The sequence below is a fragment of the Ischnura elegans genome, chromosome 3, assembly GCF_921293095.1.
Source record: "Ischnura elegans chromosome 3, ioIscEleg1.1, whole genome shotgun sequence".
Taxonomy (NCBI): domain Eukaryota; kingdom Metazoa; phylum Arthropoda; class Insecta; order Odonata; family Coenagrionidae; genus Ischnura; species Ischnura elegans.
The window spans coordinates 117164631-117191954 of NC_060248.1; the positions used below are offsets into that span (position 1 = coordinate 117164631).

General features: G+C 40.4%; 1 protein-coding gene across 2 annotated transcripts; it reads left to right on the forward strand.

Annotated features, from left to right (window-relative positions):
- Positions 1 to 1900: 1900 nt before the first annotated feature.
- LOC124156416 (glucose dehydrogenase [FAD, quinone]-like) lies at positions 1901 to 27058 on the forward strand. Of its 2 annotated transcripts, none has more exons than XM_046530961.1 (2): positions 1901 to 2549; positions 24649 to 27058. In XM_046530961.1, the coding sequence occupies exon 2, from the start codon at positions 24671 to 24673 to the stop codon at positions 26543 to 26545; it is 1875 nt and encodes a 624-aa protein (XP_046386917.1). In that variant the 5' UTR covers positions 1901 to 2549; positions 24649 to 24670; the 3' UTR covers positions 26546 to 27058. The 2 variants fall into 2 exon arrangements, with proteins under 2 accessions (XP_046386917.1, XP_046386916.1); XM_046530960.1 differs by lacking the exon at positions 1901 to 2549 and adding an exon at positions 2830 to 3050.
- Positions 27059 to 27324: the final 266 nt, after the last annotated feature.

Below are 27324 nucleotides of genomic sequence, written 5' to 3' on the forward strand. Positions count from 1 at the left end.
TTAATATCAATACGTAAAAAATATAAAGAAAAGCCAACATCAGCTGACGCTGTAGGATCAAACTTTATGCAACAGACTAATAGAGTATTTTACTACTGCTTGATATGAAGACTCAAGATAAACTTAACAAAAATAATAAAGCTACTACGATGGTTTTCGCAAAATCAGGGCATGAGAAATGATTTTTCATACTGACTCAATGACATGAAACAAAACCGTAACTGGAAATGAGAGAGTATCAATTTACCGCAGCGTTAGCAAAAATCATACGAGTTACCACCTAAGAGGTTGATCATTCCTATGATTTGTATAAGCTGTGCTATCTCCTGCTTTTAGTGGTTGTTTGATGACAAAAGGTGGAATTTTATCACTATGAGCCAAGAATCCTATAAAATAATTTTTCTACCACCCGCATTAAACAATAGCTTATCCGGTCATGTTAAATTATTTCCAAAATCCGTGTAATGCCAGAAATTACGAGAAATCTATCCCGTTTTGCCTCACGTTTGGTCCTGCAGGATGTATTCTATCACGCTAAGCGCGAGTTAACTGAGTTTGATGAAATGAGATTTATTTCTGAAGAACTCAAGAAGGGGTTTCCAAAAGAAAAACACTCAAGGCACACCAGTCATACTGCACTAAGGACATAATTGAAGGACAAGTGAAATATCGTGGGTTTGAGATAAGCCCCAAGAACAGATGTCGCGAAGCCAAGCACAGATTATTTTAAGGATTTTCCAAAGATTGAAAGGTTTCATTAAAGCATAAGGGTTGCCAATGAGAATAATTTATTACATAAGTACATCAAATTCAATAACTTAAGAGAATTTTCAAACAATTTTTAATATACAGAAAAATAGTACGGCTTTCACATTCGATGAAAAATATCCATCATTCTCAACCCGGAAGTGGATAAAGATTTTCATCCATCCACAGAAAATGCCAAAAACCATATACCATTATAAATAAAAAATTACACCCTGATTACGCTTCAGTTCAGATCGATCTGAAATATTTCCTTCAATTCAGGTAAATAAATGCGTATTTCTTCCACTTCGGGAAGCAGTTACTAGCCCATTCAACATTCTGATATAAAGGGAGACGTAGGCTATCCTAATAACTGACCCTGGTAATGGAATATTATTTGGAGTCATGTACTTTTACAAAATGGAAAATAGCAGGAAATCTCGGCGGTAAATAACTATAAAAGATTCAATGAATGACCAATTGTAAACAACACTCCAGGTGGGTGCTTGACAAGGAAATTTTTAACTTCGAGGTAAATAACTTTTGTATTTTCCCACAGATAGCACTCAGTACGTATCCACAAGTGTTTTGGCTAATAAATCCACTATTAGACGATAATATACCCACGTTACAACCCACGTTACCCATGTACCATAACGTAATTACCCACGTAACATACCCACGTTATTGTTGCTACAAAGCATTTATAGGAGCAACTATGTAAGGTCAAAAAAGAAGGCACGTGCAGAGATGTTTTAATAGTTCACGCATAGTTGTCAGAATAAATCTCGGCCTTTCACTTAACTTCATTACAATAGGAATTTTTAAAATTAAACGAAGCCTGGAAAAGTGGTATGAAAAATTTCCATATTTCTCCGGATAAAAATCACGAGGACAGAAAGCGACAATCTCCCTTACGTCACACCACGGTGAATCCACAATCCCTGCACGGAGAGATCAGGCAAGGAGATCGGAAAATCCAGCGATTGCGGAGGGTGGGGTGGGGTGCGACGATTTGGATTGGTCACCGCGGCGCTCAAGGGCGGGGGTCAGAGGGGGTGGGCAGGCGGGGGTTCCCTCCCCCCCGCAGAGCGTCTCTTGAGCGAGATCTCGGGCCCACAGACGCCAAACACGGACGCCTTGTGGTCGAAGGCGTGCGTCGGTGGGCATGCGTCGACGTCGAGCCGAGAGGACACGCCACACGGGCTGAAAGGGTAGGAGGGGAAGACGGCCCGCTTTTACTTGCTATTATTAGTTCAATTTGAATAATTACTCACGAAAACAAGGAGGGGGAGGGAAATAAGAAAGGAGCACCTCCTCTCCGGACGTCTTAGTCGAGAGCATTACCGGAGGAAAGGCGGACATCCGCAAAGGGAAGAATAACCAGAAGGAAACTCCAACACGTCTGTGCACCGGACAGAGGGCCAGGGTACTTAGAGCTGCCGTTCCGTACACGCCGTCCGGGGGACGGCCCGAACTCCGTTGAGTCATCGAGTGCATCTTATGAAACCGATAACCACCATCATACGAGGACTTGAAAGACTGCTATTAAATTCCTCAATATTTCATTTCCCCGCCACGCGACACCAAGAAGGTGATTTATTTTCATCGTGCCATTCAATTTCACACGGCAGAGTGAAGTTACGGCGAGGGCTCTTAGCGGCGGCGGCGGAGACTTCAACGACCGAGGAGCCTCAGGACGAGTGGTGACGGAAGTGGGTGCATCGCCTCTCCAGCGGAGGACGCGACCGACGGGCGTTGCACCGCCCGGACCCAAGGGACGACACGGCAGAGAGAAAGAGGTAAGGGGTCAGCACGTGCGTCCGAATGCGTACGTGCATCGGACATCGTCCGCCCGCCGAAACGGCAGGTTGTTCCGCCAGGGCGACACGCGGCCACACCATTTCTCCGTAGGGACCTCCCCAGGGGGATGGGGCTGAGAGCGTCTGCAGAGGAGGAGCGATCCGGGGTGGAGGAAAGTTGGCCCGACTACTTAAAATTCTCCCTTCGAGAGTGGCCTTAACTTTGGGCAACCGGCGGGGGGGGGGGGGGGGGGAGCGTCTTAACCTTGCGTGGACCCCAGACGCGGGGAGGGATTCGGAAAATTGAGAAATGCACCAATCGGATGCGTGGAGGAAGGGGGCGGAAGGGACACGCGAGTGCTCGAAAACTTTGGTGGGATGGGAGCGGGAAAGAAGGGTTAAAACAGAGGAGTGCTCGCGGCTTAACCCTCAAAAGCAAGCCATCTCTCCCCGTCAGTTCTCCAGCCGATCGTGTTCAAAGCAGCTCCTCCTCCACCAACGGTAGGTCTCCTAAAATATTTCCGTCAAGTGCCAACAATATTTTCGTAAATTTTTGTCCACAAATCGACGGTGCTCCCCACGACTACGCTATTTGGATCTATTTGAAGAAAGTGACACGACTAATATTACAGAGAAATTTCAATTGGACGACGAAAGTGCACCCGAATGTGATCTACTTCAGCGAGAGGACCTATTCACGGTGAGATACCCTATTTCACTCACTCCTTTTCCAACGATTCGCTAGACTTAAAAAAGAACCCAGTCTCAGTCGAAGCTATTTAAGTGTTTTCTACTAAGAGGAATTTGAAATTTTCTGTGTAGGTTGTGGAAATTCTAGGAATTGTCTCTGAAACGCTACTATTTGCTAATTACGAGAGTGATTAAGCGCCGAAGAATCCAGATACCTGTGAATGTGGTGAGCAATATCATCAGCAGAAGTGATTACACCCACGCTATCGAGTATTAACAGAAGTTAAGTTTATTCTTTTGTGCACGTAAAAGAGAGAAATAAGGCAATACTTACCACTTGATATCCGTTTCTTAATATTTATACTAGCACAAATCCTTGAATATTCTTTTTTAGCGACAGTAAACTTAAAGAGTGCCTACACAAAATGCTACTGCATTGGGACTAATGATTTCTGTATCGACGAATCGTACGGATTGCATTGAAAACGTAGAGACACTTTTCAAAAAAATTGTTTTCCATGCTTTGCCATTGCAAAAGATATATATTACAATCACGCTGAGAAAAATTGATAAAAACCACTTAGCTTAGGCAATAGTTACGTTGGATAGAGAAGTTGGATTACTCAATGCATACCGTAACTAGAAGGATAAAAGGGCGTAATACAAAGAGGATATAATTCAGGAAAAGACCTTCGTAAAGATCTAGTTTTATTTACACACGCAGCGATCGTTCTCCCCATAATATTTCCAGCTGTTCAACTTAAAGACAACTCCAGATGATGCCCCAGTGAGGAGAAACCGGTCGCCGAGTGTGTGTTCATAGAAGTGAAGTTGGAAGGCCTTCATCACAGGAGATAAACCTATTTCAGGCTGATAGTGTAAGCAGCCATAGACGATGCGCATAGTTCGGGCGAGAATATTACATTCAAAGCCGCATCATGTAAGTGAAAATGAGCATTTAAATACGTGGACAAAAAATAATTTACCTCTTTGAGAAACCAACAAATAGCTCAGAGTTAAGTCATGAGAGGTGTGCAAAGGAATCCAGAGCCCTATACCAGTTCCGCGTTTTCTTCAGACAACATAAAAAAAAGAGCATAGCATTTATTCCACCTCAACGTAATTCCAAAGGTGATTACTGTAATTTTAACTTCAATTAAAAGAGTAATGGCTGTGAATGATTGCTATATTCTTTTTAATCGCTATAGTGCGACACTGCCATAAGAGGTATCACATCGTTTCCAAAGCGCATAAGGACAAAACATATTACACTGTCTGTTTACGGTGGAGCTTCTTGACCTTCAAGGTGTTGGGTCATCTTCTTCCAGGGCCACAAATATATTAGAGCCAACACTCAAGAATTAACTGCACCCAACAAGTCCAGTATCACGATAAAAAAATCACATATCTGGTGAAAGTGAGGCACGCTTTCCAGCGTAGCCTCGTGAAGGCCTTCCTCGAAAGCACAAGGGCCGCCCACCGGCTTCAAGGAATCCTTACCCGCCTAGCAACGAGAGACGAGCGTTAGAGTGCAGTCATCAAAAGAATCTAATAATAAGTAGATAGATTAATTGATCATACGCACATCCATCGAAACAGGAGAGGAGAGACAGCAAAAACTGATTGGATATAGTACTGTGGATAGAGGATGAGAATGAAGAACCATCGAATACCTATTTATCATAGTCATAGTCTAAAACTTTAGGGTGGCAATGGTTAATACGGGATAGAAGAGGAAATAAGGCGAAAAAAATACATCTATTAAGACATTTTTGAATATTTAGAATCATTGTACTGTGGCGATGATGTAAGATTGAAAACAGATTTAATAATGTATTTAAATGCCTGCTCACGCATGACTACAAGTTAAGATAGTCACAGGACCATATTTAACAAGTAAAATCATAATCGCTAAACATAAACCAACAAGAAAACAAAAAAATTCTGACGGAGAGGTATGCTTAAAATAATTCTCCGTGAGTTCCAGATCGATTAATACAACATGATTAACACTGAGTGGCAGCACTAATATACATTAATAAACACACTCCCAGAATACCTGAATTTTCAATGGAAAACGCAAAGACTAACAAAGATATCTTTGGAAAAACCTTCAAATAAATCGCTATAATTTGACCACCAAAAACTAAGATACGGGGAAAAACTATGAGGAAAGGAATAGAGATAATAAAAATAATTATCATAACTAAAATTAGTTCATATACAGTTGGGTTAGAATACAAAGTAACGATATGACGAGTAGAGAGGGAGAAAGATCACAGGGAGACATTATAGGAGGATTTTCGAAGAGTCTTTAATTCACGAAGGAAAAGAGGACTACGGCAGGAACGTATATCTAAAGCAGCATTATCCCTTCATGAGGGAGAAGCAGTTCTCTCGCTGATTGGTATAAATTATTCTGTTAGTAGGTCCACAAATTCAGAAAACTACGCTTATAAACGAGAGAAACTAAAGAAAGAAGAATATAATAAAAGCAACTATGTGGCTAACTTCTAACATTGGAACACATTAGCGAAGCAGGCAAAATCCTCGCATAAAAATTTCAAAAGCAAATGAAAGCAAAAATCCAAAGAGCAACCACACAGAATACCTATCGTAAATAAGTTGAACCGTCACCAGAATTCATACTATTTGATACTTAAGGATCGTGTCACTTCGTATTCTTCCGGTATAACCCATCCCTCTTTTTTTATTTATCTCAATTACCCCCGAAACCAGCACAATGAGGCCTTAATACACAAAAGATAAAACGAAGCAGAAGGCAATCGGTGGTAATACATTTGGCTTTGCATTAAAATTTTCTTACGACACGAGAAATATTTTGAAATTCTGCCATTTTCTTTATTCACGATATAAAAAAAAACTTTTAGGTGCAATTAGATGAAGTCGCTGGAAGCACGAAACATACTGAAAACCGTATAATGAAGTATCACCTCATGTGCCAAGAACCAAGGACGCTAGCCAAAAGCTTGTGTATCATAAACTACAACGGCATTTAAATTTCCCACGAAATAACTAATGACAAGTAGCGCATTTAAAAAAAGTTTAAGAATTCCATTTTCTAATCACTTTCTCTACGCTTAATTCTAAATGAAAAGCAAAGATATTTCCTTCGTCATTTAAAAAAACGTGCTACACCCCACCTACTACCATTTGATCATATAAAATATAATTATGAATTCCATACTAAATCTCAACGAAGTTACAGAGATGTTGCCAAAATTCTAAAAATTAAGAGACTACTTTCTTCTTAACACGATTTTAGAAATTGCTAGAGCTTGGCCGTGAGCTCAAACATGAGAAAGTGCAAAGAAAGATGCAATTCTCGTCTTATTTAAGCTAATTTATAACAGTTACATGAAGGGCATTGAAATTTGATTCTCAAATAAATATGAGCGAAAAAATCTTATTAAAAATTTCGTGAATTGATATAATTTATTCTGATGGGCAATGAGGCTACGTTAACGTCAAAAACTGATCTATTCTCATCAAAACCCTATATGTAAAAAAAGCCTTGAGGTATAGGTGCGTGAAAAATAAAAACAACGGTAATAAGAGCATTTTGGGGAGTCTTGGCTCCAAACACGAGCGTGAACTTCACCCCGATCCGAGTTTTCCTCCTCTTGGTTACGATACCCTATTCACAATGAAATTTCTTGTTGAATGAATGTCTTATCTAAAAGCTGGATTGCCTCGGAACGCTAACACTTCCACATACCACTAGCTCAAGGCTACGCAAAGCGAATGTACGTAAAATTCTTCCATAATTCGCCACGCTTCGCTATTGCAATATCTTACGAGGATGCTGAATGATAAAAATAAAAAAAAATGAAACTGACTCCACTCGACTGCGTTAGAAAGCATAAGTCCCTTGATGAGCATAAAATTCCTTATCTAAAGAGAGCATAGACAGATATTGCGCTTCCAATACACAGAGGAAAAAAAATTATGTCGCAGGGTAGTTAAACGGTCTTCCGAATTTGGGACAAATGGTCTACTCGGTTAGCCAAGCTTGGAAGCTTGCCACGGCGTTATGATAGCTTAACTGGTTAAGAGTCCAAGTCGAGCGAATATTTTTCTCGCTGAGTAAATGTTGTAGTGCTGGGATGTTTTTGGAAGACTCTTCATATGGTGGACATGACAATTTCTCCTTTGGCAATCCTTAGAAATTAGAAATATGAAAATCATCAATTCGGTTTTTCAAAACTAGTTTCTATGACACCAGCACAATAAATAATATTTTAACTTTTCGTGAGCGTATTTCACACAGTTAACCATTGTCTAAAGATGAAGAAAAAATAGAACCACGCAGAGAAATCAGCCTCTAACCACTGACCTCGGCCCTCATTAGACAATTTTAACTCCGTAGCTCAGAAAATCGCAATTTTCGACATTGATACTTCCGTCGTATCTGAATACAAAAATGCTACTCCGGTCGAACACAGACTTCAAACAATTATTCCACATAATTTCATTTCAAATTCATAGATGAAAAGAATGCCTCGCCAATTAGTCAGATGACATGGAAGATATAAATATTCTCTTGCGAAACAAAATTTTACTTTTAATGGTATGAATAAAACAACGCAAAAAATAGTCGTTGCAACAACGGAGAAATGGAAAATATATTATTTAGAGGTAATGAATGCATGGCATTGCATGATCTGTAACACTGGCGTGAATATGAAGGGAGGTAAAACCATTTAGAATATAGGAGTCAATTCTCCACTTTATTGCCAATCTGTCGGAAAACCATTTTTTCCATTCATCTTTGCCACAAGAAATAAGGTAAAATTAATTCGAAGAATGTCACTCGGCTATTTGAATTAACTTGTAAGGTCTTTATCTTTTTTATTTCCTTCATTGAAAGCAACTTTATTTTCTAAAAAATATTCCATCAAGAAAACTGGAGTCCAGTTTTAGATAAGTCTGGACTGGACTAAATAAGAACGTCAAAGGAACTTTAATCGTGGATCAAGCAGGCAGCACGCCTAAATTTCAGGGCTCTCGCCCAAGGGTTTGGGTCCAAATTCAGTCAAACAGAAGCATCGATCGATCCTTTGATGAGGGTGATGTGAGGAGATCACTTCAAGTAGTGCACTCTATCTTTCGGGCGGAATATTAAACGTAGGTTTATTTTAAATTAAATTCAAGACGTGCAGTCCTGTGGGGTGCACTTTGCCATGCCATTGCGCTCATAACTAATTTCATTCCCTCCCTCACTGACGAAATTAGAAATATCTATCGATTGTCTCCCAGAATAATACAGGGACCAAAAAGAAGTTTTATGTATCCACTGACAATGAATTTATTTTACAATGAAGTTTTGTTTCTTTCAGGATGCAAGGATTCTATACTACGCAAACTACAGTCTATGAATATGAATTTTCTTTATTTTTTTAAACCTACAAATCCGTAAGACATCATCACTTTATTCATTACCTTAAGCATATTTTATCTTTATGTTTTAAGCCATCCATAGTTAAGACGTTCTGGCTAATATTCATAGCATAATTTGCCGGTACTACTACAGTAGGATATTTAATCATAGGTTATCTATGATCACAAGTAGTGCAAATAGCGATTGTGAAAGGTTTTCTCTTTCCACACCACCCTTGTCTATTTTATTGTTTAAGATATTTCTTGACTATTTGATCTAATATCTAGTTCCAAGTGATTTGTTTCCAAGAAAATTAGAATCCATCCAGGAAGAATGGACCTTTGAATTCATGAATATTTTATCCATATCAAAGGTCGTAACGTTTAACTTGCATAGTTTTTCAAGAGACTCGGACACAATTTAGAGGTATCTAACTGGAAGCATCTAAATTTAAGCATTAAAGCAAGGACACGGTCACGAGCCCTGAGGCCCCGACGGGACTAATTGGGACATTGGAGAGCCATTGCCTTCCCAGTCATCAAAATCAATCGAGTCGGACGATTGGTGTCGATTAGGCGTTTTACATGAGGGGAATTGACAAAAAAAGACCGCGCCAAAGCCACGTGATCCAGAATTTTCAGACCCAGATTATTCCGGCGCAGGGATTACGACAGGGAGCAAGTGACAAAAAACGAACCCGGGGGACGAGTTGGAGAGAAAATGTTCGTGCGGTGAATTTCTAGGGAGCCGCGAAATATAAGCCAAGTAGGTCGTCGGTGAGCAGGCGTCTGAAACCTGGCCAATTGTGACGTCAAAGAAGATTACTATATTCACCGGGGGTCAAGGGCTTTGCTAATAAGGAGCGTGTGACAAGGGCCGAACTGGAACTAGAGCATTTGAACCTGAATTTTGAGCAAAAAGTTTCGGGAAAATGAAAGCTTCAAAAATTCAAAGGATATATAATTATTTTTGACTACACTATGAAGTGCTCGTACCTAAAGTGAACTGAAAAAAGAAGCAGCACAGTCAAATAGATACAAAAATAACACAAATCTTTCGAGAGGTTATGCAAAGTAACGATTATTCAAAAAGTGTTTTCATTGAATTTTCGATTTGTTAGCAGCCAAAGAGATTAATATTATCACATGAAAATTCTATCGTTAGACAGGTCATGCGGTGCAGTTATGAATATTTATAAAATGTTTTCATTGATTTTTTACATTTATTAAGAGCATAAAATATTACCTATTCGTTCTTGAAAAATAGTGGACAGGGTGCACAGAAGACAAAAGACAAAGGCTGGTATGGAGAACACGGCGGGAGTAGGTAGATAGAAAAATCCAAGGAATCAGAGGAATAAATGGAGGGGGTAAAGAGGGATAACGGTAAGTTGAAGACGATACGTAATGCTGGGAAATCACAAATACGGATTTCACAACCAACGCGAAGAGGAAAAAGATAATTCGATTATATAATAACTGAAAAAACCACTTTATTTATCGAGCACATGAGAATTTATAAAGTCTGCCTGCTAAAGCAATCGAATATTTTAGTTAGTAGCTTTGCTATTCCGGAATTCACTAGTCACAAGACTAGATCAGAATGAACTATGATTTTCAGTCCCGTCTGGATAGCAGCAATTAATTATCCCCTCGCAATCACCATGTGTTGATTGCGAGGGGATATTCTAGAGTTGAATTAAAAATCAAAAATTCATTCAATCAATCAAAATTTGTTTATAATCGTTAACGTGATCGAAATAATCATATAGGAGGTGTTACACCCCATAAGCTCAGGTGATTTAATTTCTACTATTTCGGAGCAACTCGAAGTTATTGAAGGGTATGGTGACAGTTGTTTTTGGCGAAACGCGAAGGGGTTATTCCCCACACCTTTTTCCCGGATGGCATCTCCGTTTTGGCCAAGGAGCCTAGTGGAATAGTAATGAACTGCATGGTATTCCCCGCAATAGGGTTAAAAGGGGATTTCCCCGTGAATTTCTTGGCACAAGTGTAACGTAGTTTTCCTGCAGGAAATATCCAGTACAGATGAGCTTGAAAGCGAAAAACTATACAAAATATATATCCTTAAGAGGATAAAATATTCAAAACACTAATGAAGACATTCAATCATTTATAAATAATGGCCGGAAAATAAAAAAGTGAGCTATTTTCCCTCTTATTTCATCTTAAATCTAATGGAATAGTCGTTTTAAAATATCAGGGATGTGCGAAAGAAAAAAATCGGAGTTCACATTAAATAGGGAAAAAAGGAAATCAATTATTTACGCTACTATCGTCGACGGCATTCTTTCAAGCTTACATCTCGCGTTTACAATAATTAAAATACGAAAATAGAGGCAAAAAATTTACGTAAGCATCCCTTAATAAAATAAATTATCTGTTGAATAAAAAATGGGGTTTTATCATAACTATTAAATTATTCAATGGGTTTAGGCTGAATTATTAAATTCAAGTTTACACGGAGCTTATGCGAATACTTCCAGCCGTCCACACTCCCATCATGGACTCACTCCTTTTATTAACAATAAAGGCTATAACAATAAAACCCTTTCATTTCATCCATATAAATCCTATAACCTTACTTACCCTCCCTCGCTCACCTAAAATTCTTCCACCTAACACTGCTTTTAAAAGTCGCTTTACACGGGGCAAGTGCTTGCACAATCTGACGTGTGTACGAAGGCGCAGTCAAAATTGCGTCGTGTAAAGCGGTGAATTGCTAGCACACATGCGAGAATGCGTGGACGTGAGATGGCAAAATAGTCCCTATTCTAATTTTCGCGCAATTCCACGTCATTTTAGAAATTAATGCAGCTCTAACCTGCGCAATTCCGTGCCCCGTGTAAAACGGCCTTAACATTCTCTCCCAGCTCAGTACTCGCTCCATCAAACTCTCTGTCTCCTCCTCATGTCATCTATAAGCTTTCTCCTCTGGCCCACCACTTAGAAATTCCTCTTCATCTCCTTCTTTTTTCAACTTCTCCAGTCTCTTCCACATCCACGTTTTGAACGCCTCTAGTCTTCTCTCGCATTCTCTCCTCAACGCCCAAGTTCCCGCACCATAACGTGATAAAACCCAAATCAGTCTCACGACAAGCCTTATCCTTAAATTCGTACATAATGATGCCCTCACCAGCTCTAGCCTACTCATAAACGCCTCTTTTACAATTCCTTATCTTTCCGATTTCCTTACTGCAGTGTCCGTTTTCTTCTAATGTGCTTTTCCCAATTGATTGAACTGCTCCACCACCTGCTCAAATTTTGCGACCAATAAGTAAATATGGACGAGAAGTACAAGCCTACCTGTATAATTCCGGCTCCGTTGCAGTTCGATGCACAACGACAAGAACAGAGGAAGAATGGACGGATCATATCTTGAGGCCACGGTGGCTCCACGAAATGAATAAGAGTCACAGAGGGACAATAAAAGGGCAAGGTCTCCCGAAGAATCGCAATCTGTCCCGGGGAGAAAAAATAGCTTACTCGCGGGATGCACGTGCGAGGTATCCAAAACACGAGGTGAACGCGCGCACTATGAGGAAACTCGAAAAAGAAAGAGTTCAAGCGGCCGACGGGAGCTTTCAACACGGGACCCTGCCCAAGGCGCATCCGTCTCACTTCAGCAATGCAAAACCCCGGAAATAAGTCAGCGTAACAACCGGAAGGAAGTTTGATAGTAACGTGAGGGTGGATGTAACATTATTTTGAGGAAATGGCTTTTGAAATTCACAACATCGAGGCAAGAAAGCTATAAAAGCTAAGCTAAACCCTAACCGTGTACCAATTTTTTTCATTTTTTCCGCATATTTTATCTTCATTACCCCGAAAAGAGCACAACAATTTTTCTGAGAGGAGGGGGGAGGTAAATAAATGCAATAATAATTTCTTGGCAGTTTTAGGATTATTATGTAAGAACAAGACGATTTTTTGCAAGGCGAAGGTAGCTATTACTCCGTATTAAGCCAATGACATTGGAAACCCACTAATTGGAGGCAGAAGCTCCTTTCACAAGACGCATTTTTTCCATCCGAAATATTATTAATCAGAAAATAGTGCCTTAAGAATTTCACAAGTTTCACCCAGATTGATAAGCGCTATACATGATTAAAAGTTTTCCGGATTTTTAATGGCTGATCGAATTAGGGAGCTGCATTATTAATCTAAGAGGTGAAGGAATATACAGTATTTTTTCTACGAACGATCAAACTGGCATCATTTTAAATTAAGATGCTCTGAATATAAAACCATATCGATGGCTAAGTTCTAACAACACGAATCTCAATATTTGGCCGGTTTGAGACAAGTATCTTAAACAAATTTTAATGGCATTTTGAAAAACATTTCAAGCAAAAAACAACTTTTTTGCAAACGTATGCATATTTTTTACTTTTATGAATTTTTGGTTTTTTAATTTCAGGGTACAATTAAAAATATAAATCGTTCACTTTCGATACCACAGCTCGTAGCCATGGGACCCGCATAACGAAAATATATAGCGTGTTTGATCATCTATGTCGTTCCCACGATTGTTAATCGTTGCGCTGCAATCGCTCCATACAGGAATGCGTTCCGATAGGCTGATATGGGGTTTTGGCGACGGTTTCAGCGACGGAAAAAGCGAGCGGACGAGTAATGAAAAATAGTGATGGGAATCCTCATCGCGATCGCGAAAAACAATTACCGGCGACGATCATTTGCAAGTGATCACTCTAGTGATTGCGATAGTGATCACTAAGAAATGACGGATAAAATGATCGTGTGATTCAGGCTTTACATAGCAAGACACCACTAGTCACATGAGTAGCGCACCACGCCCCCTCCGCGCAACCGTTCATTCCATATTCCGAAGGACGCGAACTCCTCCGAAAACAAAACTCCGCACCGAACATGTTGGACGATTGGGAAACGTAAAGGGTCGCGATGACGTTCAAGTCCATAGACCTTGAATGTTCAAGTCAGGTAGGGTGATAATGACGACGGGGTGGTGACGTAGGGGGACGAAGGAGAGGAGGGGGCGGGGAAACCGGACTGACGACGATTTTTACGAGGATCATGATTGGGCATGCGCTCACCTCGACCGAGATATCAGGGCGGCTACTCCAGACGAAAAGTGCAGACCCTCCTCCAGAAAAGGAGCCATCCGAATTTTTCTTACCTGAAAAAAGAGCAAAGGCAAAAAAGTGAGAACCAGTGTAGAACGAGTTCATACAAAGAGAATCGGTGAATGCCAAGAGTTATTTTTGGAGATATGAAAAGCGCGATGCTTTTACAACGCATCAAAATGACATTCTTACAACCAGAAACTCAAAATTAGAAAAAAATATATAATTAATTCTAAATTAATGCAAACACAGAAAGAAGATGATAAGGATCAGCATACGGTTTGACTATATCGAGAAGCTTACACACATATGTGCTATAGGTAACATAAGATGGTATAAGTAAAACCACATAAATAGCAATTCACAATTTTTTATAACAATTTTTAATAACAATTTTTTTCACTTAAGAACATAGTTTTGAACGCTGTTTCTCAGAAGTGACTAGCGTGATCTAATTAATGTTCATAATTAATCACATATCGACCTCTCCCGCCCTCAAAGTAGTATCTCAAAAATTTATTCCATTCTGGCGTACCTTGAATTTCTAGTCCAGAAAATTGTATGTGTAAAACTTGAGCCATATAATCGTAGCTTAAATGTCGTCCATAACATCGTATCTCCGTTAGATACCAGTCCATGTGTCAGAATACCACTCAACAAAGCCGTATCTCGAAAAATCAGTTCAGATATCTGAATCTCAACCATTTATTGAATTTTCGTTTTTGGATCTCGATTTCTACAAACTTTTAAAATTTGTAATTGTATTTTGTGTAATGGTGGGAGAGGAGAGGCAGCTTTTAGATGAGATACGGAGAGACAGAAGGTATGGATGGAGCGAGTACTTAGTGAGGAGGGGATATTGAAAACAGTGTTAGAGGGAAGAATGTTAAGTAAACGAGGGAGAGGAAGGAAAAGAGTAGGATTTTTATATAGAATGAAAGGGAGTGGGCCTTATTGTGAATTGAAGAGGGAAGTGCTTGATGGAAGGGGAGGCTCCCAGAATACTTCTTAAGTACTACATGGAAATCTACCTTAATCGGAAGAATTCTAATAATTTTATGTAAAAAAGAACATTTTCGTATCCTATCTCAAAACATCCATTTTCTCGGTATATTCCCAAAAGCCCCTGATATTTTGGACGGTGAGATTCAGTATATTTTGCATTCTTTCGCGGATTTTGCTTAGAAATTATAATTCATCAAGCATTACTGACAATCGAGTTCACAAAAATAAAATTTATTTTTTTGGCGCGAAATGGTTCAGGTTTTACGCATACGATTTTGTGGACTAGGAATTCAAGAAACGCTAGAATGGAATGAATTTTTTTTCAGATACCAGCGGTCGATATGCCCTTTTGCCATGACAACTAATGAAATTCTTTGCAAAAATATCGAAAAATTCATTTAAAACTTTAGAGTAAATAAACAAAAAACACGACCTCGATATTGCTTAATTATAGGTTACGAGGAAATATAATGAATTAAAGGCGCAATGACAGCAAGTGTTACACCCATACAGGAAATACTAATCTTGTTTCGGTTTTACAAAGTAATATAAGTGTCATCGTCTAGTAGTCATCTGGGAAGAGCAGTTTAAAGAGTTTTATTGACACCAAGACGGTAAAAAAATGGAGAATAACATGATAAGCATGTGCATCACGGAATCTATGAATAATAGTAAAAAAATTCGACAAAAATATCTTCACTTTCCACTAGCCTAAGGAAAGATCTAAAGGATATTGGATCTAGAAGAATGCCATAGTACTGAAAAATAGTCATAAGGATAAATAAGAAGCAATCATAATGTTTTAATGAGTTTAATTACAATCGAGTGCGCCAATCAAAACCTGATTCAAAACGTGACCACCAAAAATGCAAGCCGATCGCACCATCTAACCTTGAATGTTCAACCTCATTCTCATCATTAAAGACTTCGTATTTTAGAGAATTAGAGTTTATTTATCAGATAAAAAGAGACATGGCCACGAATAACGAGGAGCCTGTTTGAGAAATCCAATCCATAGGGAAATTCATAGTTTCCATTGACCTGAATAACCGGCCAGGGCCACTTCTACGGCAACATGAAATATTGATGGGAAAAAAACCGTCGCCTTACATGAATTCCGGAAAGCCATGACCGTAATTGAAAGTTACTCATTTTAGCGATTATTTCAACGCAAATTTAGCGAGATATCTGCGGTAAAATTTTATGAGTACAGTTCTAGGACGTTCAACATGTGAAGTTCCAACGCAAACATAATTCTAGAAATTACTCATACGCAACCCTAGCCACCTATTCCTAAAACAGGGGCCTTCAACCTTTTTTAATTCAAGGGTCGTAAATCGATTTCACATCGTACGGAGGGCCACAATGCTCCACTTAACAATACCATCACATCAGAAAAATAAAAAAACGTAATTTAAAAGTGCAATAATCTTTATTGGTTAAAAAGTTCAATCGATCAATTTAAATTTTGATATTGATTATTTTTGACGAGTGTGTCAATATATATTTTATATTGTGTGGCACGATAAAAACGTTTTCTTTAGCCTCTAGGGGCCACGGGTGGAAGACCTTTGTCGTAAACAGAAAATCAATCACTGATTAGCCATAAAATTGTATGGTACTAGGATGAGACCACTGAGGGCTAGAGTCATTTTCACCACGAGGGTAAGGTAGAGAAGAAAGAGAATGCTCTTAACGTAAGGCGCCAAGAGGACAACGACTTAACGTCCTATCCGACGGACAAGACACAACACTCAATAAGGGCTCTGAAAACCACTGAAAAACATCTACCACCGCCAGAATTAGAACCCGGACCCCCAGGATGTGAAGATACCATGCCAACCCGATCCCCCATTACCCATAATACATGATATCTACCAATGAAATTGGAATCTCATTTGAAAGAAAATTAATTCCCCAGGGCCGTAAACTTTTTGGTGGGCAGAGGGAGGTGAGAAGTTGCAATGCTAACAAGGGGAGTAATAAACGAAGGTACCTGTGTGAGTGAGTGCGTGTGTTCTACACGGACATTAGTTCCTTTGAGCAAATCCGCGAGGCGCGTGAGTGAGAGCGTGTTTTTTTTAATTTTATAATTTTGTATATGCTTGTGTGTGAGTGGGTCGCTGTCATTAGCGAGAGCTTCACAAACCTGTGTGAGTGAGTGCGTGTGTCCTACGCGGACATATGTTCCTTTTGAGCAAATCCGCGAGGTGCGTGAGTGAGCTGCGCGCTTGTTTAATCTCTTAGTGTTTTATCTTGTTTTCGTTTATTACTTCATTGTAACTTCTCATCCCCTTCTGCCCACCAAAGAGTACGGCCCTGGGGAATTAATTTTCTTTCAACTGTTTAACGGCCGTAGTTCGTTCAATCACTTATATTTGGAATCTCATGCTCTCTAGCGTCTAAGATCCCCAAAGAACGAGTCGGCTCAGCCCGCCACTCAACGTTTTATCATTAAATTTGACCACTTCCTTCACCTCCGCGCCACGGTTACCCAACATTCATCCCTCATCACGTAATGGCGATCAATATTCCTCGTCCCGCCCGTAATATCTCTCGCAATACTCATCCCCTTCAACCGGTTACCAACCGTTTCCCACAGCTCTCTTGCAGTAATTCCCTCTCATCGCCCGTCATGTCGAGCACTTCCTCGTTTGTTTTTGTACAAGTACATCGTACCTAATGCATCCTCCCTCATACTCACATTTAGCACGTCTGAATGCTCAGTACATCATCCTTAATGAAGAAACTCTTTGCACAGTTAACGTGGCACTCCACGCTCTACGAAAGTGTTATGCATATTGAGACTCTAATACTCATCTCCGTAACGTTAAATAACCTTTCCAATACCTACGGCACTCTCCACTTAACATCCATACTACTACTACTGCTGTCCGATATACTACACCACTAGTGAATTGAAGTTATCGAATTTAAGGTGAAGAGGACAGAGAGGAGGACGAACGACGAAGTGCTGGACATTGTGGGTGGAAAGAAGAAGCTTCTAGATGAGTCACGTAAGAGAAGGAAGGTAAGGATGGAGCGAGTACTTAGCGGGGAGGAGATGTTGAAAACAGTGTTAAGGCCTAGTTACACGGTACATTAACTCGTACAAGTTAATGTACGTTTGCGTGAATGATTTTGGTGGACCGGAACGGAACATGTACAAATGCATGAACCAAATTAGAACAGGTTCTCTTTCCTGTGCATGCATTCGCACAAGTTGGGTGGTTACACGGTGCATTTTGGCGTTCATTCTCGCGTTCATACATTTAGACATTAACCCGTTCGCGTTAATATATCGTGTAACCAGGCCTTTAAAGGGTACAATGTTGGGTAAACGAGGGAGAGGAAGGAAGGGAATAGGATTATTAGATAACATGAAATTGAGTAGCTCTTAATGTGTATTGAGGTTGGAAGTGTTTGAAGGGAGATGAAACTGCCAGAATACTTCCAAATTACTCCATGGAAAGCTGCCTTAATCTGCAGAATAATGTAATAATAACCATCCACTTTCTTTAGTGTGTCCACTCCAAAATTTGGATCCTAATGGACCCGAACAAGATACTAATACCAGAGATAAAGGTGATAAGAGAAACAGGGCTCATGACTAGAATGAACGGCGATTTAATGAGTAGCTGAAGAAAAAAATTTGATGCGTGACGGGGTACGGGGAGGTTACTTGTTAAGTTGGAGCGATTGATGCTAAATGTGAACCAACTTCAACCGGTAAGAACCCAGAGTAAATGGCATTGAGATCGATGGAGAAAGCGATCGAGTCGGCATCCCGACGCACTCGAATCGCCATTAGGTAATAAATGGAGATTCGTACACGGTAAATTACCCGGGAAGAATTTTCTAGATTTAATAACGGTACGCCTTCATTTGAGTCAAAGAGTTAATTTTACCGACAATAGGGTGGTTTCCTATTTTTTATTGTCTGAATCGAAAGATTATTACTCCTGGAGTACGTATTACACGCTTTTAGATTTTAAATGACGATATCAATTTTTCGCTGGTAAATGAAAAGTGAAAATTTTCAAGCACGCGAAAACGCGACGGCTAAGTATGAATGCTGGGAAAAGCCCGTGTGACGTCTGGCTGTAGCTGTCTGAGGCCACCTGGGTGCGAGGCTATGAACGCCGCTATGATGCAGGCTGCTAGCATGTAGCAGAGTACCCTGCTAGCAGGTAGTGCTTGGCTTAAATAAGGATTATTAAGATCCTATCAAACGAAGGAAACTTTCCGACCATAGGCAATTGTAATAGTTGATTTTATTAAGAGTTGTTTCCCTGAGCTCTGTGCCTCACGCATGCATAGGTAATCTCAGACGATGTAAAACTCCTGACTACTCACATAGAAGCTGGGTCCCTGTGACGTCACGTGAAGTGGGATCGTATGGCCGCCCATCTGGCCTTTTTCAGATGAGGTTAAAATTGACCATTAACATTCGTCAAAACTGGGATTTCTAAAACTAAATAATTTGTTTATTATGAATACACTAATGGTGGGTAACGAAGCGCAATCAATGCCTTTCGTTTTCTTCGACGAAGGAAACTACCCTATTACCGAGTTAATACAGGCCAACGGCAGAAAATCCTATTAGATATCAAGAACCTGCCTTCACCACAAAAGTAGGAAGTGCCTTGGGTGTGAGCAGCCCAGCAATAACATCGCCCTGCTCCCTACCAGCTGAGCGGGGGCAGGCGCCGCAGCGGCACACGTGCGTCCGCGCCCACAACCGTCTCAAGGTTGAGGCCTCCGTTCCACCGCATAAAAAACAATACTCATTTCGCCGTGTGACGTTCCTCCGAGTACTGCAAACTCTGTTGGTAGCGTAATGGGTGGATGAGACCATGCAGGTTTTCTCGTCATTCCCAATATCTTCCCCAAATTAATTCAGAACAAAAACATTTTTCAGAGAAAAAAATAGTGAAATAAGCACGCAACGCAAACATAAGGATTGTTACACATTTCTCCTAAAATTATACTTCAGCTGGTTTTACTTTTCAAACCAAGAGTTAGCGCATCGATGAGAATGTTTTCCGCTACTCAAACCAATGCCCTTTCGTCACTCCATTCATTAACAATGACACGATATTGCGAGAATGCTACTTCAAGGCCAATTCGTGGATGAGGAAATGAAAAGTGAAACTAAGTATCTATCACCAGTACGATGTGGGCACTGACGTTGTGTCAACGCCAATGAGAATGAAATAACCGTGAACGAGTAGTATAAATCATTCTTTCGTCGCGGTTTTCGGTCAGGAAATTTTCACGATTTTAGAACCAGGTGAATAAGGAAAAATAAAAGTACCTACGAAACGACGATTTTAATGCCGTTACATCTGATATGCTAGTCGCTATACGTTAACAGATCTCTGAATTCTGACTGCGGGCCTTTCAGTCCTACGATTTAATGTTATCATACATTCCAACAAATTGACCAACTTATGCAAAGTGACGAACGCTAAACGTCAAGGACCTTGACCTGATTCTCCAAAAAATTGAAATTCTAGGACAGTTACGAAAAATAAGACTGCCCATTGACCAAATTTCTCCAACTACTAAAAGCAGCGAGGAGCGCGATTTCAGTTCTGAAGCATGGCTTCCGTTTAGGTACGAATCAAAATGATTAATGAACCAAAAAGCTAAAATATGTTGAATTTCACAGAACCACATTACAACGTTTAGCAATTCTGGCAATTAGATTAAAACTTCCTTCTAAAACATGTTCCAGCTGCGATATATACGCAATTCCAATTGTGAAACGTGCTGCAGATATGAATTATATTTTTCCGCGTGGGGAATGGGGATAATTAATGGAAATTAATGGAAAAGACATGATTGCACGGCGGTTTTCAACGTATGTATGTGCATACGGTTTTATTGCCGCCTTCTGAATGGCCTTCGTATGAATGTGCAAGCGTACACATAAACCCCACTCGCAAAGGGCGATAATGTACTTTACCTCGGAGTTCTGAGGACGGGGAAGGGTCACACGCAGTGAAATCGACAATGGTGGGCGAGGCCTGGAGGATTATCCCGAAAGGGAAGCACAAGGAGAGAAAGGACATAAGAATGGCTTTCTATCGAGAGAGAGAGAGAGATATACTTCCGTATGGGCGCGACATTTAGCAGGAAAAATATGCACAGCGTCTCCATAACCCGCGAAACACTGCTGGCGACGGTCCAAACGGAAAATCTAATCCTCTTAACTGCCTATTTCCCTTTCACTGACTTAATTAATGTTATTTTTCCTCCATCTGATTACCCAAAGCCATTAGAAATTATCGCGCTCGACCCAAAATATTTATATATTTGACATTAAAAATTTACAGAAGCAAGCAAGCTGACGAAAAGCTGGGATATCGGGGAAAAAATTGTGAATTTAACGTTGATGTATGATTTAAAATTTCGTATAAATATCCTTAAGGAAAAGACGCGATCATTCAGGCACTGAAGTCAAACAAGTCAATGGACCGCATGGTATAAAGGCCGTTTTACACGGTACACGGAATTGCGCAGGTTAGAGCTGCATTAATTTCTAAAATGGCGTGGAATTGCGCGAATGCATGAACGAAATTTGAACGGGCTATTTTGCCGTCTCGCACCCACGCATTCTCGCATGTGTTCTAGCAATTCACCTCTTTACACGACGCAATTTTGATTGCGCCTTCACACGTACGTCAGACTGCGCAATTCCGTGTACCGTGTAAAACGGCATTAACAAATGCGGCATACGAACTCATCATATTTTTTATGACTTAACATATTAAGTAAAGGATTTTCAACCTTTTAAGAAGCACCATTTACAGTAAAGCCAGCGAATATCAGATTACTGTTTCCTAACTAGTAACTTCTGAGTGACAGGTGTAAAGATAATAGAGAATGGAGGTTTCCTAAATTTCGTACCGAGAAAGTGCATTCAAAAATTATTATTTAATAATAATTATTACTATTATGTAAATTTAATTTTTTTGCAATGTCATGATAATGACCCACTCAATGACCCTTTCGGATCTCACATCATGACATGCCATGTTAAAGATCATTTCACGCACAGATTCCCAAGACGAAGAAAATGATATTCAAATCTACGAAGCACATAGAAAGCTCGTAATTAGTGAAATAGGGGAGGAAATCCTGATTACGCCAATTGAGTATGAGTAGGAATGCATTTCAAATATCCTAAAAGCATATGATCTACGTCAAGAGAGGTAACGTTTTGTACTGACATTAATTGGAAGCGTTTTGAACTGTTGCGGTTAAATTGAATTCAACTCCATAACAATTCACAAAAGATAACTTTTCGTCTCAAGACACCTTTACCTTTCATTGATCACAATGCAGAGACGAGGAAAAAGCATCAGTACCGTCGTGAAAAGAATCATTCCGCAGCTTTATGTCCGCGGTCACACGGGTGGTTATGATAAGGTAGAAATAAATATCCATAATGTAGCATAAGGTCATTATACTCATCAACACATCACAAGATGCATTTCAGGGATGAATAATTAGGTCTTTTAGCAGCATGTAATCGGAGTCAGATGATCAATAACAGCCATTTATTTGAATTGTATGCACACCAGCTACGCCACCCGTCGTGATAATGAGTCACAAGGCTTTCCACGGAAAAGCATAATATGAAGTCATTAAATTATCGCCAGGGAACTGCGATTGAGTCTGACAGTGAGAGTCCTGATTAATTAAGTTATTCTATGCATTACCTTGACAATGACCCTTCCGGACCTCGCATCATAACATGCCATGTTAAATGCACTGAAGTGTTGAGGCCTTTACTTTGTAGTATTCCATTATATGGTTGGAAGAAAATTACTTTGCTTTTCTACAAAACACACACTTTATTGCCGACTAGTTTCGGTACACTGTACCATTTTCAAGACTAGTGTGTCTACTAGTCTTGAAAATGGTACAGTGTACCGAAACTAGTCGGCAATAAAGTGTGTGTTTTGTAGAGAAGCAAAGTAATTTTCTTCCAACCATGCCATGTTAAAGGTCATTTCACGTAATTATTTACAAGATGGCATCCCAATGGCATCCCAATCTACGAAGTACAGAGAGAGCTAGTAATAAGTATCAGTCAGCGAAGGGAATACCTACTGATCATGCATCTTATGCTTGTCCACGGTCAAATTCAAATAGATTTTTTTCACTACTCGTATTTACATCACTCTCAAGACTAATGCGGGATGCCAATGGTACCTGCAGAGATGTTGATTTTTTTAGGTTGCCAACTACACAAATTAGAAATTATATCAGTCACCTAATGGACTGGTGAAACATTTATTTGAATAATTTATGTATTTAGATTAATGTATATATTGAAATATCCACAAAGACTTTATGTATCGCCTGATTTTAACCTATTTTAATGGTTACCTATTTTGATTGTTCAAGGATTTCCTATTTTGATTTTTCAACGATTACCTAGTTTGATTTTTTATGATTACTTATTTTATATTTTTACTGATAAATGATTTTTCCTGTAAGGCTATTTTTCCTTATGTATTCTTCATTTCCTTATGTATTATCTTTCTGTGTCCATGTATTCTATGTTAAAGGGCAGCATGCCCGTCCATAAATAAATAATGCTCCAATATAAATAATGTTGCAGATACCTACATCCATGGAAAAAGTACCGAAAAGAAAATTTTGCTACATATAAATTAACAAGAAGAATTAGTGGGTCATTTTACAAAATAAAATGGAATGAACTGATAGTTATTCAAGGTGTCTACGAATGAATTGTTATTAGGAAAGATGTTTTAGCTGAAGGCTAATGCTATTAGCGAAATTTCTACACTTCAGCTCCGCAGAATTTTCGTAAGATTCTTTGTTCTATATCCTCTCCTTCAGACTATCCTCGATAATGAACTTTCGAATTCCAATAACCTCCGTACTACAATATCTTACTTAAATTCACTTAAACTAATGCAACTGTTCCTTCCCCTCCCCCGCCACGTCGTGTATCTGATCCTAGGCATAGGTAAATCGAAGAAAACGTGTCTACTAGAAAACTCGAGCTGAATTTATTCGGGTGGCTTATATCATTCTAAACAATGTTTCTTGGTTTACACACAAATCCTGAATGACTACACGTCGCCAAGAATGCTTAAGTGAAATACTTAAATTTAAGCACAGACCTCAGAAGAAGAGTTATGCCCTTGTCACACACAAATCTCCAAAAAAGCTAGTCAAGATACCCGAGTTTGAAGTGGTGCATTTCGATAACAATTAAATAAGTTCGAAATGAAATAAATTTTTACGTTTCTTCTACGTCATCCTCAACTTGTAGTGGCATGAACAATCCATTCATCCATATTTTTATGAAAAATTTCCGTTTTTGACGCTCGGAAAACGTTAGCACCACTTTGAACGTAATTTTAAAATAAAGTTACGAGTACGGACATTTGCACTATACGTTCCTGGATCATTAAAAATTTGGAAAATGACTATTTCTGTAATTTGAATTAGAAGTGTATTTAAAAAAAAACGGAAACATTAATAAATAAAAGCAACTACAAAATGCCCTTTTTAACAAAAATACTCTTTTTTCACTAATACTTCAAGATTAATTCAAGTTTCAATTCTTCAAAATTAAGAGATTCCCTTAAGAAAGCGACCAGCATCGGTCAGGCAACGTTGGGGCCACCGAAGAATTGACGCGGCGACATAGCCCAAAAGTTTTTGTTCGACATGATCTTGTTTCACTGTTTGAATAAATGTTTCATTGCCACACCTGGCAACATCACGCCCCAGGGGCGGCACTGAATGCCTGGGAATTTTTTTCTACCGGAGCTCATAATTTCGGAGCAGAATAGTAATGCGTCTCGCTTTGTTCTCCTTCATTTCAGGCGGATCGGAGCCACATTGGAGATGAGAGGGATCCTGGTGGTCGCGCTAGTTCTGCTGGGTACGCTGTCAACGGTCAGCACCCAGGGGAGCGACAAATGGAACTACTTGCAATCCGTGATGGCGCTCATCACGGCCGGATCCTCGCACCACTCGTCCGCCCCACCGGATAAAACGCTGCTTCCCGAGTACGACTTCGTGGTGGTGGGCGCCGGGACGGCGGGATGCGTGGTGGCCAACAGACTCACGGAAAACCCCAACTGGAAGGTGCTGCTGATCGAGGCCGGCAGGGATGAGAACTTCCTCATGGACGTGCCCCTCCTGGCCAATTACTTCCAGTTCACGGACAGCAATTGGAAGTACAGGACGGAACGGCAGACGGGAGCTTGCCTCGGCATGAAGGACGGGAAGTGCAACTGGCCGAGGGGCAAGGTCATGGGCGGGTCATCGGTCCTAAACTACATGATGTACACCCGAGGCAACAAAATGGATTACGACCGGTGGGCCGAGCAAGGCAATGAAGGTTGGTCCTATCGCGATGTGCTACCGTACTTCATGAAGGTGGAGAACATGGCGGTGCCAAATCTCGACAAGTCGCCGTATCACCAGAAGGGTGGGCCCGTGACCATCTCCTACCCAGCCTTCCACACTCCACTGGCCACGGCGTTCCTCAAGGCGGGCGAGGAGTTGGGTTACAACGTCACCGACTACAACGGTGCAACTCAGACCGGTTTCTCGTACATTCAGACGTCCACCGGTAACGGAGAGAGGAGTAGTTCCTCAAGGGCCTACATCCAACCTATCCGAAACAGGAAAAACCTTTCCGTGAAGAGGGAGGCTTTGGTCACTAAGGTACTCATAGATCCCAGGTCGATGAAGGCCTATGGTGTACAAATGGTGATGGGTGGACGAACATTGGTCGTCAGGGCGAGGATGGAAGTCATCGTCTCGGCCGGAGCAATCAACACCCCACAGTTGTTGATGTTGTCTGGCGTGGGACCAAAAGAGCACCTCAACAAAATAGGTGTACCTGTAATCGCGGACTTGCGCGTAGGAGAAAATCTGCAGGACCATATAGCGTGCGGGGCTCTGAACTTTTTAGTGAACGAATCCGTGTCGCTCAGCACCGACAAAATCATCAACGACCCAAGCTCGGTAGTGGATTATGCTCAGAAGCGTAAGGGACCCCTAACCGTACCCGGAGGAGTGGAGGCGATAGCTTTCGTGAACACGAGGCTTCCGAGGAAGGCCGAGGACCAAATCCCCGACTTTCCGGACGTTGAGCTGTTCTTCATCGGAGGTCTACTCGCCAATCAACCAATCGTGAGAGGGGCTTTCGGGATAAGGGACGACATATACGGGGCGGCCTACGCCCCCACAGAGGGAATGGACGGCTGGACAGTCTTCCCCATGTTGCTGAGACCCAGATCCAGGGGAAAGATTCTGCTCAAGAGCAGGGATCCCTTCCAAAAACCACTGATCATGCCCAATTACTTTGAGGACCCTTACGACCTGGAAGTCATCGTGGATGGAGTTTTCACCACGATAGCCCTGAGCAAGACAAAAGCTTTCCAAAGATTCGGCTCAAGACTGAACACCTTGCCCATTCCGCCGTGCAGAAAGTTCAAGATAACCTCGCGGGACTATTGGCGCTGTGCGACGAGGCACATTACTCTCACAATTTACCATCATGTTGGGACGGCGAAGATGGGCCCACAATCAGATCCCACCGCAGTAGTAGATCCAAGGCTAAGGGTTTACGGAATCAAAGGACTCAGAGTGATCGACGCTTCGATCATGCCCACGGTCCCCACTGCACACACCAACGCACCAACGTTCATGCTCGCGGAAAAGGGGTGCGACATGATAAAAGAAGATTGGGCAAAGTATAGGTCATGACAATAAACTAAACATACCAACTTAAGCGTAGTAGTGATAACAAAGAAGCTCAACAGTGAGACAAATAATAATATACCTGAGTTCCTCGAGCCTCCCAAAACTCAAAGAGGAATGTTTGTACGAAAATAAGTACTTATCGACAATATTTTCGTTATTCATCAGCACATGAAGGAGAAACGACAGAACTGTGATGTGAGGTACATGTTTATAAAATCAAGGGTGTGGCGTTATATGCTGTGAAAATGTTTTCCAGGAATGTATAAAATATGGAATTATCAAAATGTAGGAAATCAATGTAAACGTCGGTGAAAACTATATTTACAAGTGCACAAGTAGAACGATGCTTTGTGTAATGAGACTGGGAAAACATACTCTTATGACAGAGAAAATATTTTAGTCAAATGCACATAAAAAGGTGGATAGAACTTCAAAGAACTCATTGAATAAGTTCAATCTATCGATGATGATACACTGTGATTGTTAATAATTTATTTGAATAAAATAAATAAAATATATAATTCTTTTATTAAATTATGAATGAACATATAATTGCACGCGTTCAACCTAAACTCTGTCCATTGTGCAAATATATTATTATCGATTACTTTCCCGACCGTGATCTAGACCACATTTCACTATGAATTCCCAGAATAGTAGGGAAATTCATTAATTATTATTATTATTATAGTATTCTACCGATTAAGGTAGGTTTCCACGGAGTACTAAAGAGGTGATCTGGGAGCCTCCCTTTCCTTCCAGCACTGCCTTCTTTAATTCAC